The following is an 18,660-nucleotide window of genomic DNA, read 5'->3' as shown; positions in this document are numbered from 1 at the left end:
GCACTCCTGTTGGTTTCACTCGAGTTTATTGCATGAGAGACATTTTTTTGTTTTGTTATTTGTAATGTGCATGAATCACCCCTGAAGTTATATCGCGGCGCAGTGGAATCAGAAACGCGCGGGGGTCCTAAAACCGTTAGGCTTTAATAGTTTCAAGGCGCCTTTTGGCATGTCAAAATACATTGATAACTGCCCCATTATCAGCACAATTCATCATCCTGTTGTGGGAATGACCTTCCTATTGAAGCGGAAGTGTTTTCTGACCTTGTGACTCGCAGTCCAACAAAAGTAAGATGTGTCAACAAGGCTCACTCATTTCTAGATGAAGCATCCCTCCGGGAGCCTGAGCACTGGATGCTTCTGGGTTTGGAGAACCAAAGATGGAAAATGAAATGATACTTCAGGGTGCCTTTCAAGCACTCACCTCGAGACACTCATCTGGTGAGTGCAGGGAAACACGAGCCTTTACATCAGTTTCATGTATCCTGCGTTGTCGGTTTTGTTTTTCGGAAATTGTTTATTTTCAGAACCTTCTGATTGTCTTTATTTTTATGTCAAAGAAGGCATGACGTTTGTGAGACACGAGTAAGTCTGCTTTCATGGGCGGAAAGTTTCCATGCATTGCCTAAATAATTTTACTCTAATTGAACATGGTGAGTGTATGCAGACTTTTTATATGCAAATGTACATTTTGAATGATAAGTGTAAGTGGGAATTTTTTCTGCAAGTTTTACATTTTATCAGCCTTATTCATCAACGGGCCGTTTTGTGACCCCCTAATAGCGATTCATAGCGAATCGCTATTAAGGACTCGCAAAACGGTATTCATGTAGGAATTGCTAAATGAATAGCGATTCCTACACATTCCTTATTTGCGATTAGCAATTTGCTACTCGCAAATAAGATAGCGATTTAAAGGGTGCCAGGGGTGTCCAAATGCAAATTGAAACAGGTGTTGCGCACACACATGTCCAAAGGACATGTGTGTGTGCAACATGCAACTTAGAAAAATGCTTTTAAAAGCATTTTTCTAAGTTTTTGCTATTTACCGAGAGGTCTGACCTCTCGGTAAATAGCGGCCCGAAATTGCGAATTAGCAATTTAAAAATGGTTGATGAATTGCATTTAAGGAATCTCAAATAGAGATTCCTTAAATGTAATTCCTCGCAATTTAGCGAATTAGCAATTACCGATTTTTGCATTTGGGATGATGAATCCCAAATGCAAAAATTGCGCTCGCAAGGGGCCAGATTCTCAGATTCTGGCCCTTTGCGAGCGCAATTCGGCTTGATGAATCATGTGTTGCAATGTCTCAATGTCAATGCAAATGGTGAGAAGCATAACACTTGCCAGTGTTGCAAGTATGTCTAGGAATGTGCGTGCGAACCTGTGAAGAATCGGTGTCAACTGGATGGGCCTCAGCATGAGGTCCACACACTTTAGAGAGGGAACTCCCTCCTGCTCCCGCCTCTGCCCGATGATCGCCTCTGAAAAACAGAATAACCATCAGAATCCTGAATACTTGGCCTCGTTCACAAACATACACTGTTGCCTTGATAGTTGAGTCGGGAGGCCCTCAATAGGATCTGATATGTCTGTGTCAGCTATGTCGTCATGGGCCCAGAATAAAAGACTGCATTTAATGTAAAACAGGAATATATATATATATTGGCCGAATTTTAAAATGAAGCCAGATAACCTGGAATCAATACCAGGTCTTTCTGCTTGTCTAAATTTAAATGAGATCCTAGACAAACATTTTATTTCACACAGCCTCCTTCTTTATTATCACACATAGGAGTATGTTTAAATGCTTCAGTTCAGCATGTGTGTGATTTGCCTCTTAATTCACTAATGGCATTATCGAAAGAGGGTGAGTCAATAATGTTTTTTAGTTCATGACTAAAAACGACCACTTTTATTAAATGCTGTCTACTCAGTGATATAATCTGATGTACTTATGTGAAACACATGTGCATGTTAAAGAAATAACTTTTTTAAATTTTGGAGCGACAATATCATAGTTTTACATTTTATTTGCTGAATGATTTACATACGAAGGGGCAGATATACAAGCCCCTTGCGCTGCCAATACGTCACTTTTTGTGAAGCACTGGCAGCGCATTTCTCTGCCCCATATTTAAAAGGACTGGAAAAACCACCCTGCATTGCTTTTCCTGTCCTTGTAAATACGGCCCCTTTGCACACAGCACTTTTTGTGAAAGGGGCGTTCCATGAGTGTTGCTGTGGGTGTTTCCACGCAAAACCCAAAGAACTAGACATATTTCCAGATTTACGAGGGTTCGTAAACCTGGAAATGCGTCAGTAGGCTACGCGTTTGTCGGCGCAACAAGGAGAAATGTTTTCATTTTTCCTCGTTTTTTCCTCTTTCAATGCGTGCTGCATTATTCAGCACACATTGAAATGCCTCCCATTACGCAGGCATCATTGCACCATGGTGCAAGGATGCCTGCGCCGGTGCTTGGCAGCTGTTTGTGCGCCAGTGCAGGGGAGAGCACAGGAATGCGACATATCATTGTAAATATGTCGCATTCCCGTGCTCTGAAAGTGCTGCAGCGTGGCGCAGCCAAAGGGCTTGCGGTGCCAGGCTGAGGCACCTTCTTGTAAATCTGCCCCCAAATGGGTTCGAGGTTTGGCTCAATCCTTGGTTCAGCATTCCTATTAATATGCAGACGCACCCACCCATATTTGCGACTCAGGATTAGTGCATGGGCCAGACAGCCACTTAAAAAATGATATTTAAAAGACAAGGACTGGAAACAATGAGCCTTACCTACCTACATTCACTGATTCAGCAATTCTGCCATCAAGGCTTCTTGTAGCAGAGACGAAACAATGTAGTGCATGCCCTGAAAAAACATTTAAAAAAAGTGATATCAGAACAGGGACTCAAGGCTGATGTGTTGTAGATGACTGTAGTCATGAGTTCCCATGGAGAACTTCTAGACCCAGGTGGGGCTGTTTGGAGTGTGACACCTCCGAATGCATTCTTGGCTTGGTAGTTGGGTCTCGGGGTTCTCAATGGGTTTTATTATGCATTTGTCGGGTTTTCTTGTCATTCTCAATTCACTAAGTGATTTTAACTCGTTAATTCTTTGGAGCAGAAACATAAATTACCTACTGGCGGTCGCCAGTAGGTATATATAGTTAGGATTTTTTCTCTATGGGTTTTTTGAAAATTCTATGTCTAATAACTTTGGCGTTTGTGGACGGAATTGGCTGAAATTTTCAGGAAAATGGCACATTTTGTTTCTGAACATTGAGTTTTCCATAGGGCGGTTGGCCTCACTTTTAGCCCGAACGGCTGAATGGATTTGCACGAAACTTGGCAAAATTGTAGGGACTGGTAGCCCGATGTGCCTTTTGTAGGTCTCAATATATGTGCTCCAGTGGATTTTGAGAAATTAACGTTTAAAAAAAGATATATATCTGTAACAGCGGACCGGGCAGCGCTCTGGTTCGCGGACTTTTCGCGCAACGGAGCTTTGTGAAGCGAAGCTGATTGGTTCTCCGGCGTCTGTCAACATTCCAAACAGTCCGTAGCGGCCGCCATCTTGTCTCTCGGTAGGATCGAGAGACAAGAGGAGGTCAAAACAAAGGGGGAAATAACTATAAGGGGGCATAGTAGATCCTCGCTGACCCCCTAGGTTTGATGTGGAGGTTTTAAAAGGGCCCCGCGGGGCAAAAAAAAATAATAATAATAATAATTGAACGGCTGAATGGATTTGCACGAAACTTGGCAAAATATTAGGGACTGGTAGCCCGATGTGCCTTTGCTAGGTCTCAATATATGTGCTCCAGTGGATTTTGAGAAATTAACGTTCAAAAAAAGATATATATCTGTAACAGCGCTCCGCTTCGCGTAACGGAGGTTTGCGAAGCTGATTGGTCATTCTGTCACTGGGCTATAGTTGGGCTACATCTGGCTGATATTTGGGCTACATTTGTTTTTTTGTGTGTCTGGCGGCCATCTTTGGGCTACATTGGGCTACATTGGGCTTCATTGGGCTACATTCGGCTAATTAGCAAATAGCTCATCGCAAACTAGGAATGGTAAAGAATCGCTATTTATTCCTTAAAGTTCGCTATTTAGGAAATGCAAAAAACTTTGATGATATATATGGCGGTTCATCTCTAACAAGATAAGAAGCATAGGGATACATTTATGATGACTGGCGCATCACCAGGGATGTGTTAGTCATTCTGTGCCGCTGTTCCGTCACCTATGGTGTGCTGCATTTACAATGCGGCGCATCATGGGGCAAAAACAGCACAGATGCGTGATGTATCTGTGCCGTAAAGGTGGCGCATTGCTGGAGTTGTATCGCAAGTGTGATGAAGCTCCAGCAAGGGTCGGGGGTGCCCCTGTCGCAGGGTTTCTGTTCTCACACAGAACTGTGGACAGAGGATTGGAACCTCGGCGAATGCATTGCTGGAGTTGTATCGCAAGTGTGATGAAGCTCCAGCAAGGGTCGGGGGTGCCCCTGTCGCAGGGTTTCTGTTGTCACACAGAACTGTGGACAGAGGATTGGAACCTCGGCGAATTAGGGTGTCCCAAAACTCACGTTAGTAATCAAAAACTCCTCAGCAAGCTAGGTACAGTGTCACATTGGATATAACAAACTCTCAATGTTTAGACAATCCAGAATATGAACTTATAGTACCTCAGGATACGTGGAACTCATGAACAGTCGGTCGTTATAGATTTCTTAGAAACCAGGACATGGAGTTAAGAAGAACAGATGTGTATTTGAAATGTTTATTTACTAATGCCGTCTTCTCAGGCGTAGTACCTTAGATAATAAAAGTACACATATTATCAGTAGCAAAATTACCAGCATAGTTACTAGTACATAAAAAGTGAATGGTGATAGTATGTTAACATGCTGTAAATGAATAAGAGTTAGCAACACTTATAAGCAGCCGCGGGCCGTGGAGGGAGTTACGGTGAGGCAGGGAGGCGGGGAGGGGGAGAAGCAGGGTGGAGAATACAAGTACACATATTATCAGTAGCAAAATTACCAGCATAGTTACTAGTACATAAAAAGCGAATGGTGACAGTATGTTAACATGCTGTAAATGAATAAGAGTTAGCAACACTTATAAGCAGCCGCGGGCCGTGGAGGGAGTTACGGTGGGGCAGGGAGGCGGGGAGGGGGAGGGGCAAGGTAGAGAGGGCTCCACCCTGCTTCTCCCCCTCCCCGCCTCCCTGCCCCATCGTAACTCCCTCCACGGCCCGCGGCTGCTTATATCTCACCCTCCCTAATACACATATTATATTATTTGCTAAGAAGGTCTCTTTGTGTTGGTTTAGGGCGTGCCCATACTTTAGTGTCTTAGATTTGAAGGAATCACATCACCATACACCAGCTCTCTCTTCATGTGAACCGCATCAACTGTTGTGTATGTGTGTTCGGCAAAGCAATATAAAACCCGCCTCATGCCCAGAATTGGCAGAAGTTGCACTTATGTTATGAGTATGAAGTCGTGGAGATCAGACCTCATAACAATTCTGTATCGTGTTGTTCTTGAAACTTTAGCACTCGCTGTACAGATATAGTTTAACAAGTAAAGCAGATAGTAGACCAATAACATATTATTCTCATGTAAACCACGATGAACTACTAGGTGGAAAGCTAAAGCAACAACTAAGTGTCGTGTGCAGAAGTTGCAAAAAAGGAAAAATGGCGTTTAAACCGGTAATGAGCCCATGCTAACTTAACACGGTGTAAAGATATCCAGGACCTAGATGACACCTCCTCATGATCCGGAAACGAACTGAATAAGATAATAGAAGTGCCATCTCATGAGAGCAGATTGCAAGTTTATATGTGGACGGTCCGCAAGGTAAAGCATTAAAAACTAGGAAAATTTAATGCTAAAGAAAAATAAAACAGCCATTAGCAAATAGCTCATCGCAAACTAGGAATGGTAAAGAATCGCTATTTATTCCTTAAAGTTCGCTATTTAGGAAATGCAAAAAACTTTGATGATATATATGGCGGTTCATCTCTAACAAGATAAGAAGCATAGGGATACATTTATGATGACTGGCGCATCACCAGGGATGTGTTAGTCATTCTGTGCCGCTGTTCCGTCACCTATGGTGTGCTGCATTTACAATGCGGCGCATCATGGGGCAAAAACAGCACAGATGCGTGATGTATCTGTGCCGTAAAGGTGGCGCATTGCTGGAGTTGTATCGCAAGTGTGATGTCACTGACCATGTCATGAATGATGTAATATGTGACATCATCAGCAGTGGATTGCGGGTGCGCGATATATAGTTAGTGCAACTAACTATATATGGAATTTCAATGGTTTTGTGTGAGTAAAATAAGGTTTTTTAAATGCTAATTCCTAACTATATATGGTCTATAACCTATGGTTTTTTCAGTGAATATATATATATATATATCTAGAGACTGGTTTAGAAAAAAGGTTGAAATCTGCAACCAAAGTATTCATTGAATATTTGTAAATTCCCTACGTTTTGGAATTCACAGACATTGGCATTAGTAGGTAACTGTGTCACTATGAAGTTTCCACGAATACTACTGGCAATCAAACACCCAAAGGTGATGGTATGAATGCTTGCTAATAGTCTAACCAATGGCAATGACTTGGAATAGCCTTCCAATCCATAGTTTTTCACCTACCTTGAACTCCTAGGCGCCCACCAAATGCAAATGAGTACTGACCCTGTTCCTCATAAAAACAGTCCATACTGAAGATTGTTCATCTCACCCCTTCACCCTGCAGTCCACTTCTCCTTCATTTGGGGCATTAGGGATTCACACCCCCAGCCCCCTGAATCACACTGACCAAGCTACTTTTATTTTCCCTATTCCGTCGTCTGTCGACTTCCTCATCCCCCAACCCCGCCCCCGCGGCACCGCTCTTACCTGCACCAGCCTCGACAGCATTTTGCTGGCTGCTTTTAGTCGCTGCAGTCCATGGGTGAAAAAGAATAGTTACTGTGAACACAGTAAACTGCAACTCTTGCCACTGGCGCCATCTGAATTAAAAGACAACCCAACAAAACTAATGTTTATCAAAGTGGATTTCTCGCTCTTCTGAATAGCATTTTGCAGCAAAGCTTCCATTCCTGTCATGGGAGAATACCGGCCCTTTTCAGCCTGGGTAATTAATACCGCCACAAAAACGCTTACCAGCATACTGTGTTTAGATGTAGTTCCATGAAAAGGAAACAGGACATAAGTGGGCCAATTGATCTCAAGGGCTTCTGAAATGCTTCAAAACAAATTTAAGGGACTAAATATGAGGAGAAAAATATTTAAATGTAGTAGGACCAAATTATTGATATCATGATAACAAAAGTGACCTTGTAAATACCTGGTGGTTACTAACAGGGGCCTTTGTAATTTTGGGGGGGAAACACTGTTGCCTGATCACTGTATTGATAGCAGGATTTCAATAAGGTGTCTGGTGGCGCTGCTGTTGTACCCAAAGGGGGTCATTCTTTCCAGATGATTTGTGGTTCAACACGACTTACTAGTAATCTTTTTTTTCTGACCCTCGATATTCAGACTCCTATGCTGGCACTGCCTGTTCATTAACCTTATGTTGTAAAGTCATCCTGTACCCTGGGCACCCCCCAACTTTTTGCTGGACGGTACTGGTGGTAACTGATTTTGACAGACCATGGGATCTACCTAACCAGGTCCAGGGCCAGTGCTAGGCTGAAAGAGACACATTAGAATACAGTTAAAACACCAAACATACACTAGGGTAAACAATGGTATGGTGGGGTACCCCTGTGATTGGCATGTTCTCCCCTATAGGTCCCTAGTATATAATAAGGCAGGGGGGTTGAAACTACCTAGAAGTCCCCAGTACCCTGGGGCATGGCAGGTTAGAAGCCAGCAGTGTTTTTCTGCACTTGCATATGTGCACTGCTGAAGCCTGAGGTCAGCTTAAAATCAGCCCAGGGTGCCAGGACTGCTGTAAAAAGTAAATTGTGCCCAAACTCGACTTTGGGGCACTTAAAAATGGATAACCTACAATGTTTTGGCATATTAGGGACCCTCAGGGTCCCTAATATATATATATATATATATATATATATATATATATATATATATTATATATATAATATATACATTACCTACTGGCGGTCACCAGAAGGTAGTTATAGTTAGGACCTAGTTGCCATTGGAAATCCGCAACGTTCTATTTGGAATAACTTTGGCGCCGGTTGAGGAGTCTTCGCGAAATTCTCCAAGAAGATGGGGCGGTCCGCTCCACTCCGTCCCTGAAGGTTTCGGGGGTGATTGGGGAAGCGGGGGCCGAGAAAAAAGGGGGTCCCTAAACTTGTTTTCCCCATGCAATTTTCCATAGGGACATTTAAGTGAGGCTACAGCCTGAACTGCTGAACGGAATTACACCAAATTTGGCAAAAAGGTAGAGTTTGGTTAGCAGATTATGCTTTTTGTTAAATGGTGTAAATTCGTTCAGTAGTTTCTGAGAAAATCTAAAGTAAAATCATAGATATATCTATAGACAAAATACCGTACGCGTACTGACCGAGGATAGTATGCGTACCATTGCGAGCACGAGCTGCATGCTAATTGGCTGTTGACTGTCTGTCAACACTCCAAACCAGGAAGTGTTGGCAGCCACCTTGTGCCTCGGTAGAACCCAGGCACAAGAAAACAGAAAAAGAAACGGGAAAACTGCAAAAAGGGGGCAGGGTAGAAACACCCTGACCCCCTAGGCCTGCTTAGAGGATCCCACAAGGACCCCCAAGGCCTCCACATTTTTTTTCCCCGTCCCCCCCCCGGTTTCTTTAAAAAAAAACAAAAAAAACGTGTGTGGGGGCTGAAACCCCCCCCCCATGCGCCCCGGGGAACGCTACCTCCACGGGGCTCTAATATTTAAGTATGTAAGCTGCTCTCTCTGACTAAAAGCAAAGCCAGCGATAATTAGGTTTCTACTTTAGGGAAATTGGCTTCCACATGTAAGTTTGATGGCGGAAAGGGTTTGTGATCAAGTTATGCTAGGGTGCAACATTGAAAAGGTCAGAGATGAACTATGGCAGAAGGACAATCCTTAAATAGATGAGGTTTTACTCTTTGCCGAACAAATTGAACACTCTCTCAAGTTTGTTGAGACCATTTAGAAGGACGAGGTTAAGTCTGAGTCCGTTCATGTGGTGACACGAGAACCTAATGAGAAAGACAAGATCAAACAAATTATGACCAGTGTTCACGTGGGTTTGTATCCCATCCTCGTCGCCAGTTAAACAAAGAGGTCTTATGTAAATAAATCTTCTTCAGGCAAAAAATGCTTAAAGTTGAAGTTTATTGAAGACAATAAAAGGTCCCATCCACCAACAACAGCAGCTCCTCAATAACAGTCACTAGGAGTCTGACTCGTTTAACATCCCTGACATTCCATCAGCATGGCATCCCCTAAACTGCCTTGAGAAGGAAGCAAACTGCAGGATACGACACCCTTACTACAGCCGGCAAAGTAGCATGCATTAGGCGTTAGACTAACGTATTTCAGTGTGGTGCTCTGCATCACTGCACTGAAATGCATTGCCACACATAATCATTATAGTGGCTCAGCTGTTGCTGCCTAAAACTGATATGGACTAGTGTGGCAGTGCACCGTCGGTGGCATGCACACACTGCTCCGTAGGTTTGTGGGTCTCAGCTGTGCTAAGGCTGCTGGAAGCAGGATCATTGCTACACTGTTTTCTTTGTTGATTCTCATGGCGCTGCACGTCTCTCAGACAGCCTGACGTCACGCCAAGTTATTGCCCAATGGCTACTACTTAGACATCTGGGACCAGTCCAGTTTTGTAAAACATGGAGCCGCAGGGGGATGTCACATCCTGCTGCCAGAGCGGAAAGTTGTTGTGGGAGGATTAAGGATTATGGTTTGCGGTGGCGCTGCAAACATGGGGGCCGATTAGGATGGCGGACGGACTTTGTCTGTCCGCCTTCCTGTCGTGGGAAGGGACCATCCGCCATAAGGGCGGAGGTCCCGTGTGTCGAATTAGGATGCACCCACCACAGTGACGGGTGCATCCCGCAATTTCAACATTGCCGCCGCAATGCTCAAAATGCATGTTGTGCGTTTCAAAGCACAACATGACAGACACCGCGCGGTGCCTGCCATTTTGTACTTTGAAATGCAGGGGAGTACCATAGTACCCCCATGTGCACACCCCGCCCACCCCTTCACCCTGGGGGCCCACAACCGGCCCCCAAAGCCCAAACTGCATTCCTTTCCATGGCGGAAAGGCATAGAACCGCAGGCATCGTAATATGGTTGGCGGTATCTCACAGACACCGCCACCATATGTACGCACTTTTTCCACCGGTCACAAAGGCGACTGGGGAAAAGCGGCGGACAGCCTTCCCGATCATCCCAATGTGGCGGGGGTCATTTCTGTGAGGATGGCGGGCGGATTGCCCCCGCCGGGCCGGCGGTGGCTACTGCCAGCCCAGCGGGGGCAATCCGTCCGCCATCCTAATCGACCCCATGGTGCTCAGCCTGAAAAGGAGAGATTCAGTGCTGCCTACTCCTCGCACCGGCCAGGGCCTCCGGATGCTGTCAACAGTTGTTATATTAAAAGTTTATGAACCCATGCCCAATTAAATTATTGTCGAGGGAGACGTCACCGAGTCAGTGTCTCAGTTGCAGCTGCTGCATGGAAGAGGAGCCCTGGAATAATGCTCCTGTTTTTCAGTCGAAAACATTGTTGTATGAAGTCAGCGAGTGGACATTCCATTGTGTGATGACTCGCACTGCCCATTGGCTCGCGCCTCGGTCTGTGAGGTGACAGTTGGTTACGGGCAGTTGAGGGTTCCTGCTGTGCTTGCACACTTGGCTGAGGGCTGTCTGTGGGATTTCAGCTGAATAAAGACTGCTTACCTCATCTTACGTATCCTGTCTTCATTACTTGGTTTGTGGCGATGAACTGGACGTCGAGCTGATCCCACACGGAAGTCACGCAGAGCACCTTGCCCTCATTTGAAAGTACATGGTCCGTGTACTTGATTTACAAGGTACTCGCTGTACCTACAACTCTACACAACGTGGTCTGCTAAAACCAAATCCTGACGAGATGTTGGATGCACATCTTCACCACCCAAACCTGACACACACAACGATACCAGCACTGAAACCTTGAATACTGATCGGATCTGTGGTGTGGAAGAAGAGGTGGAGTCCCACAGTGCTAGGGTGACCAGAATTTTAAAGCAAAAAACCGGGACATTTCACAAAAATAGAAGAAGGACTATAATTTTACGTCCAGCAAGTGCACAGAATAACAGAGCTCTGCAGCAGAGAATTACAAAACAGGCAGTAAGAACATACATAAGATGCAATTTTTAAACCCAGTAGCTTGCCTGTGAATTAGATTGCTGTCTTGGAACAACTGCTAACTATCCCTGCTTTGCAAAATATACAAATAAACGCCTCCACCCGTTTTTAGTCGGCCTTCTCCAAAAACCGGGACATGAGCAAAATTTCTCGAAATCTGCCGGGACTGCTGGTGAAAAACGGGGACCGTCCTGGCAAATCGGGGACGCCTGGTCACCCTACACAGTGCGCAAGTGCCAGGCTACAACAGCTCCTTCCTGTATGCCTGACTTGGATCTGCCTGGTAGGGACGGAACACGAGGCTGACAAGACTGCTGTTTTTCACAAAGGGCGGGACAGAAGCCCATGCAGAGGCGGGACACCATTCCTTGTGGTGCTGCTCCTTTCTAAAAACGTCTTCACCTGAGGCGGGGCACACGGCTCACGCTCCTCCCCGTGAGGCAGATTCTCTCCACGTTCCCTCGGAGGTCACAGCCTGAGGAGGAGTCTAGGATGACATCTCCACCCCATGATACGGAGCATCTTTCCTTTGTCGAGTCCTCTTAGGAGAGAGTTTGTCTGACCCAGAGCAGCCCTGCTGATTTCTGTTTCCTACTCATCTCGCAGGAACATCTCGCTCCAGCTAGGCTCCTGAAAAATGTGCACTCCATTTTCACTTTGTAGATTCTTTTCTTCTGTTGTTTCTCTTCATACAATTTCATACATTACCCTAGAAAAAAACGTTTGATGAAGATATGTAGGACACAGCTCTACGGTCTACATCCATACTTACAGTAAGAGTACAATATCCAATATTTTAATTCTTCTTATAAAAAATATTTACTTGCAAAGCAGTTTAAAAAAAAATCTATTTCTTTTTGTCTAATACCAGACGCACACCAAATTGACTGTTCATCACTGCATGTGGTGTCTATATTACATTTACCATTCATTTCTTGTGGGTATTATTGAATTACTGCATTTTAAGTGATTAGCTTACATTGTAGGAAGTAAAGGATTATATACATTTACATTATGCAAGCCGTTAACCCACCACCACTGTTCCTTGACTCTCCGGGCGAACCACCAATTAGTTGGCATCACTGGCTCGACGCTTTTGAAACTTACTTAGGTGCTATAGAAGCACATATGTTTAGACTAGAAAGGAAAACGTTTTTACTGCTCCATTCACTTGGGTTTGAGGGGAGAGCAACACTCAAACCCCTACCTGATCCTGTAGGTGTTGTTGAGGAAGATCTTGACGAATATCAAAGCACAATAAAGAAATGAGCCTGTAGATATAATGTTGAGCCCAGTATTGTGGCAGTAAGACACACATTTTTCAAAAGTGTACAAAAAAATGATGAGGATGTTGACACATATCAGTGCTCTCAGAAGATTGATACCTGATTGCAAATTTGAAAATTTTAGTGAGCAACTGGTACGTGACCAATTTATAAGCAATTGCACAAATAGAACCATTAGACAAAAACTATTGTCTTTAGGGTATCCTAACCTTGATGAGTCTATCCGTATTGTCAAGAGCATTGAGACTGCTTAAGTCTCAGTGAAAGAATTGGAAAATAAAACAGGGACAGTTGTCACTCCAGTATGCATTAAAAACAAAAAAAAAGAGAGAAGCTTCTCAAAACCGTTTTTTAAAATATCTGACATCTGCTTTTGATGCGGTAACTCTATGCACAACAAAAACAGCAAACAATGCCCTGCAAAAAACATGGGGGCATATTATCAAGGAAAAACCAAGAAAAACCAAAGGTGGTGATGGACGGAGCGTTGACAATACAAACACTCACCCCCAGTCAACTGATCTGGGTTTAATCCATCACCGTTCTTTAGCTCACTCCGCCATCCCCAGTTCAGACATGGCCATATGCAAATCATATTATCAAGAACAGCGTTAAAATTATCGCCGATTTAGCGGCAGAAAACTGCTGCTGAAGCAGCGATAATGAGCTTGATAATATACGCTTGAGATTTCCAATAAAAGCCCAGTTTCACACCAGAACCTGGGCTTCTATGGGAATTCTCAAGGGCATATTATCAAGCCCATTATCGCTGCTTTAGTGGCAGTTTTCTGCCTCTAGAGCGGCGATAATTTTAACGCCGTTTATTGATAATATACCCCATAGTCTGCCGGTCATGTGGCAAGTTAGCCATTTTGCTAAGGTATGTCAGGGGTAAAAAGAGAAAATGTCAGAGTAGAGTATGTCAAAGACACTAGTGAAGTGACAATGAAGACCCCTTGCCTGAGATGAAAGACATGATACTAGTCGTCATGGACAGTGAACTGGCGATCCCTCTGATTGTGTAGCGCCTTAAGCTAACAAACTTGTAGGGGAAAATAAACTGTGACTTCTTGTGGACTCTGGTACATGCATCACCATGGTATCTAAATCATCATTCACTGCCAATTGGGGCGAAAGACAGTTGTTGCCTCCTGATTGTGTACCCGTGTCCTACGAAGGGCGTAAAATCGATCTCCTAGGACATTTCGGAGATATCATCAAATTCAAAGGCAGGCGCATTCAAGGGAAAATGTATGTAGCTATCCAAAGTTTGACTATACTAGGGTGGTTTCACCAAGGTTTGTTCAACATGATGTTGTATCCAGGTGCCAAAGAACACGTTTTAGCCATACGTGATTCCTCCCAGGAGCTTTTGAATAACGTTCCCAAAGTCTTTCCTGGGGAACTTGGAAAAATGAAAGACTTCAAGCACAAGATTAAAGTGAAAGAAAGTGCCATACCTGTAAAACACAAGTTAAGGAGTGTGCCTTTCAGTGTCAGAGAAGACCTTGAGAAAGAACTTACAACATTGTGCAACAGAGGAGTAATTGAACCTGTTGAATCGTCACACTGGTTGCCTCCACTTGTCATAGCACGCAAAAAGAACAATGAACTCAGGATTTTCATAGACTTGCGTAGTCTAAATAAAGAGATATGGGTAGACTCACACCCACTACCCAACATCACTGAAATGTTGGCCATGGTTGAAGGGGCAAAGTTCTTCTGCAAAATTGACCTTGCTTCAGCTTACCATGAAGTTCAGCTTGACAGAGATTCACACCATCTCACTTCATTTAATTCTCCATCCGGCATGTTCCAGTTCTGTTGCATGCCATTTGGACTGGCATCGGCAGCATCGGTTTTTCAGTGACCCATGGTTAATCTACTCAAAGGCATTAAAAAGGTTGCCATGTTTTTTTATACATGCCATCAACAAAACTACACACAATGAAACCATATACCAAGTATTGTCTATTTTCCAAGAGCATGGGACTGTTTTCAAACTGTAGCGCTTATAACGTCCAGACTGGACTATTGCAACAGTCTGTATGCAGGGCTGAATAAATCGGCCCTGCACAGACTGCAAATGGTCCAGCACGCAGCAGCCAGGCTTGTACTGAAACTACCCAGAAGGTCCTCAGCATCGGCAGCACTAGATGCACTGCACTGGCTCCCGGTGCATAAACGCATCCTCTTTAAGGTACTCACCATCACCTACAGAGCCTACCACAACCAAGGCCCGCTGTACTTGAGGAAGTACTTTAAAGCATATCAGCCGAAACGAACCCTCAGGTCATCTACCACTAACCAGCTTCAAATCCCCAGATTCAGGTTAACGACCAAAGGAGGAAAATCTCTTGCTGTCATCGGAGCAAAGGCCTGGAACAACCTCCCCTTGTCTCTACGCCATAACACAACAGAACTTAGTTTCAGGAAAAACCTAAAAACCTGGATCTATTCCCTTTCAGAATCAGACTACAAAGCATTGGTATAATCATCACCCTGCACGCTCACTAAATCATCATTACCTCTCATCTCTATTAACCATCTTGGAATCGCAGCGCCAAGATACTCCTTGGAGTGGTAGTGCGCTATATAAGAACACAATCACAATCACAATCACAAACGTGAAAAATGTGAGTTCTCTAAGAATTTGGTAGAATACCCAGGTCACACGATCTAGAGTGCAGGTGTCACATTGACAGCAGGATTGGTTCAAGCCATCTGAGATGGATCTCCACCCATTGACAAAGCTGGTGTCAAATCCTTCTCAGGTTTAAGTGAATTCTATTCACATTTTATCCCTGAATACACCACAAAAGTATGTCCCATTTCCAACTTGTTAAAGCATGAGACTGTTTTTGCATGGGATGTAGAGTGTAAAAATGCATTTGAATGGTTGAAAACAAAACTTAGTAAGGTTTGAAACCATTTGACCCAGCAGTAACCTTGCTTACTAACTGTTAATGCCAGTTGTTATGGTCTTGGTGCAGTCTTAACCCAGCATAAAGGCACTCAAGAATACACCATTGGATTTGCATTGTGAGTACTAAGAGACACAGAAACACCCTACTCTGTCATTGAAAAATAATTACTGTCATGTTACCTATGGGGTAGGAAATTCACTCAACAGACTGACCACAAACTTTGGTAGACATTCTAGGTAACACTAACTACAGCAACAGTATACCACACATAGCTAGACTTGCTTCCAAACTTCTCCAATTCCAATGTAATATGGTACCATTCCTGGTGGGAGAAAAGTGTGCGTGCTGATGCTCTTTCACTTTTGCCTACAGCTTCTAACATGTCAGTGTGTATTGAGAGACCCAACAGTGATGATGAACTCGTAGATTGTCTGATTGCTGCAACAGAATTACAACACACCTGTTCTATAAGTGAAAACGATTGGAAAGTTGCTATGCATAATGATGAAATGTTGAAATGTTTCAAGAAATACATTGCTGAGGGTTGTCCAAGAGAGACAAATGTACATGTTGATGCCCACCCATATGTGAAACTCTGTGAAGAATTGTCTGTAGAAGATGACCTTGTCTTCAGACTAGAAAAAATAGTTCCCCTTTATGACCTCAGGAATACCCTCTTGACTAAAGCTCATGAAGGAAATCTGGGTGCTACTCTCACATTACATAGTGTACGTGAATATTTCTGGTGGTCCCAAATGGACCGAGACATTGACGCCATGATTCATGATTGTCCTATTTGTGCTAGTAGTGACAAGACTCTGCGCATCTCCAATCCTCCTCTCACATCCATTTTCTTCCCGACAATCCCTGGGAAAAACTGTGTATTGATTTACTGGGTCCCTTCATACCTTCCTTCATCAGACCCGCTTTGCTATAGTCTTAGTTGACTACTACTCAAATTGGCCTGAAGTCAAATTTGTCGCTAAAGCTGACTCAAAAGAAAGCCTAAACTTCATGAAAGAGGTTTTTTAATGCGGTAGGGTTTTCTCAAGACGTTAATCTCAGGCAATGGTGTACCATTTATATCTACTGAGGATTGAAGTATTCCTCAAAGAATCTTCCATCAACCACTTTAAAAGGTTTCTCTATCATCCACAAACCAATGGTTTAGTGGAAAGGCTGAACAGAGATATTGGAGAGTGCATACGGTGGGCTATTTCCCAAATCAAAGAAATATCTGTTGCTGTAAGAACCATGCTGTGGTTCTACAGAACCACGCTGCATTCGTCTACAGGTGTTTTCCCCTTAGAATTGCTCAAAGGCAGGAAGGCCTGCTCTGAATTGAAACCTGCATGGATGTCTAAGAAGTTCAAACACAGGATCACTGCTCACAAGCTTGACGATATTGTCAGAAATAAAATTGAAGACACTCAATCCGAATCAAAAACATATTTTGACTCTAGGAAAAATGTCTCTAATTGGAATTTCGCAGTAGGTGACTTAGGGCCATATGAATCAAAAAAGAGTTCTGCGATTTTCAAATTGCAATTTTTAGCGAATTGCAATTAGAGAATCGCAAAATGCAATGTATGTAGGAGTTGCCAAACATTTTGCAAATCCTACATATTCTTTATTTGCTAATCACAAATTGAGATTTGCAAATAAGGAATACCTTCCCATTCATTCCTATGGGCTAGGAGGCCCATAGGAATGAAAGGGAAGACATTCTCAATTTGCTATTACCAATTGGAGAATCGCAAATTGAGAATGCAATTTCAAGTTTGCAAGGGTGCCAAAAGGACACCCTGTTGCACCCCTGAAATATGTATGTGTGTACATTTTGCGCACATACATGCATGTATGTGCGACATATGGCACTTATAAAAAAAATTAAAAGTGCTTTTTTAACAAAAATTGCAAATTACCACCAACTTGAAGTTGGTGGTATTTTGCAAATCCTTAAGGCCAATCACCAAATTTCTGGTGCTTCCAGATTTGCACTTTAGTAATCGCAATTGGCAATTCCTTAATTGCATTCGTAAAATAGAGAATCGCAAAATTTGTGATTCTCTATTTTGCTATGGCCTTTTGGGATGATAGTTCCCAAAATGCTTTCTCCCATTTGCAAACGGGCAGATTCTGACAATCTGCCCGTTTGCAAACAGGAAAAAGGCTTGATACATGTGGCCCTTAGAGAAAATAAAGAAACAACATTTTGTAAGACAAAATCTGTGGCAGTGCTGTGCATGTCAATCAAAGCAACTGATGGAACATGAACAAAGTTGTTACGGTCAATGTCAAGATACATTATAAACCTTCTCAGAGTACTGATGATGTTACCATGCATTCCACTGATGCAAGATGCAGTAATTTTGATGTTGAAAATAATCCTCTTGTTCTCCCCAGGATGAGAGGCAGAGATATCAGACTGCCTGCCAGGTTCAGGTAATTTGTCCCCTCTTCGCCCTCTCTTCCTTCTTTGACTCCTTTCCTCTTCCTTTCTCTTCCCTTTTCTACTGGTTCTCCTTTCTATGCTTCTTTTATTAAGGAAAAGAGATATGTAGTATGCTGTCAGCGCGTGGACATTCCATTGTGTGATCACTTGGGCTGCCCGATGGCTCACGCCTAGGTGTGGATAGGTGACAGTTGGTTGGGGACAGTTGAAGGTTCGCGCTGTGTTTGCACGCATGTCTGAGGGTTGTCTATGGGATTTCAGCATGTCAACTGAATAAACACTGCTTACCTCATCTTACATATCCTGTCTTCACTACAAACATATCACTGATACCATCCCCAGCAATGGCTCTGCAGGTTAATTTTAAATTATTACTTTTGAGGGGCAATATCGTATAGATCATTATTGCTTGACAAACATGATTGTTCATCCTAAAATGACTTTTTGCATTTTCGGCTATATATCACAGTACCAGAAATACTTCCAATGGTTCCTTTTTTAGCAATAACTCTTGAAAAGCTGCATTACCTTTGCAGCATATCGGCACCCCACCCAGTTGTCCTCTCCGTTTTCGGAAATGACTCTGGCATTTATAAAATAAAAGCTTTAC

At 43.4% G+C, this 18,660-nt stretch overlaps 1 protein-coding gene across 2 annotated transcripts in view; it reads left to right on the top strand.

The window, feature by feature from the left end:
• Window positions 1-323: 323 nt before the first annotated feature.
• LOC144817774 (CD209 antigen-like protein C) overlaps window positions 324-18,660 on the top strand; it is a 794,201-nt gene continuing 775,864 nt past the window's right edge. Inside the window, exons 1-2 of one of the 2 annotated variants that reach the window (XM_078674576.1) lie at window positions 376-441; window positions 18,002-18,040. Coding sequence is in view for 1 of the 2 variants with exons in the window: in XM_078674574.1 (XP_078530700.1) it covers window positions 381-441 (61 nt within the window). In the remaining variant the exon portion in view is untranslated. Of the gene's footprint in view, window positions 442-18,001; window positions 18,041-18,660 lie in introns of both variants that reach the window. The other variant, XM_078674574.1, reaches the window with a different exon arrangement.

Source organism: Lissotriton helveticus, chromosome 2_1, assembly GCF_964261635.1.
Source record: "Lissotriton helveticus chromosome 2_1, aLisHel1.1, whole genome shotgun sequence".
Taxonomy (NCBI): domain Eukaryota; kingdom Metazoa; phylum Chordata; class Amphibia; order Caudata; family Salamandridae; genus Lissotriton; species Lissotriton helveticus.
Note: the sequence above shows the minus strand (reverse complement) of the source record. Positions and strands in the feature narration are given on the sequence as shown.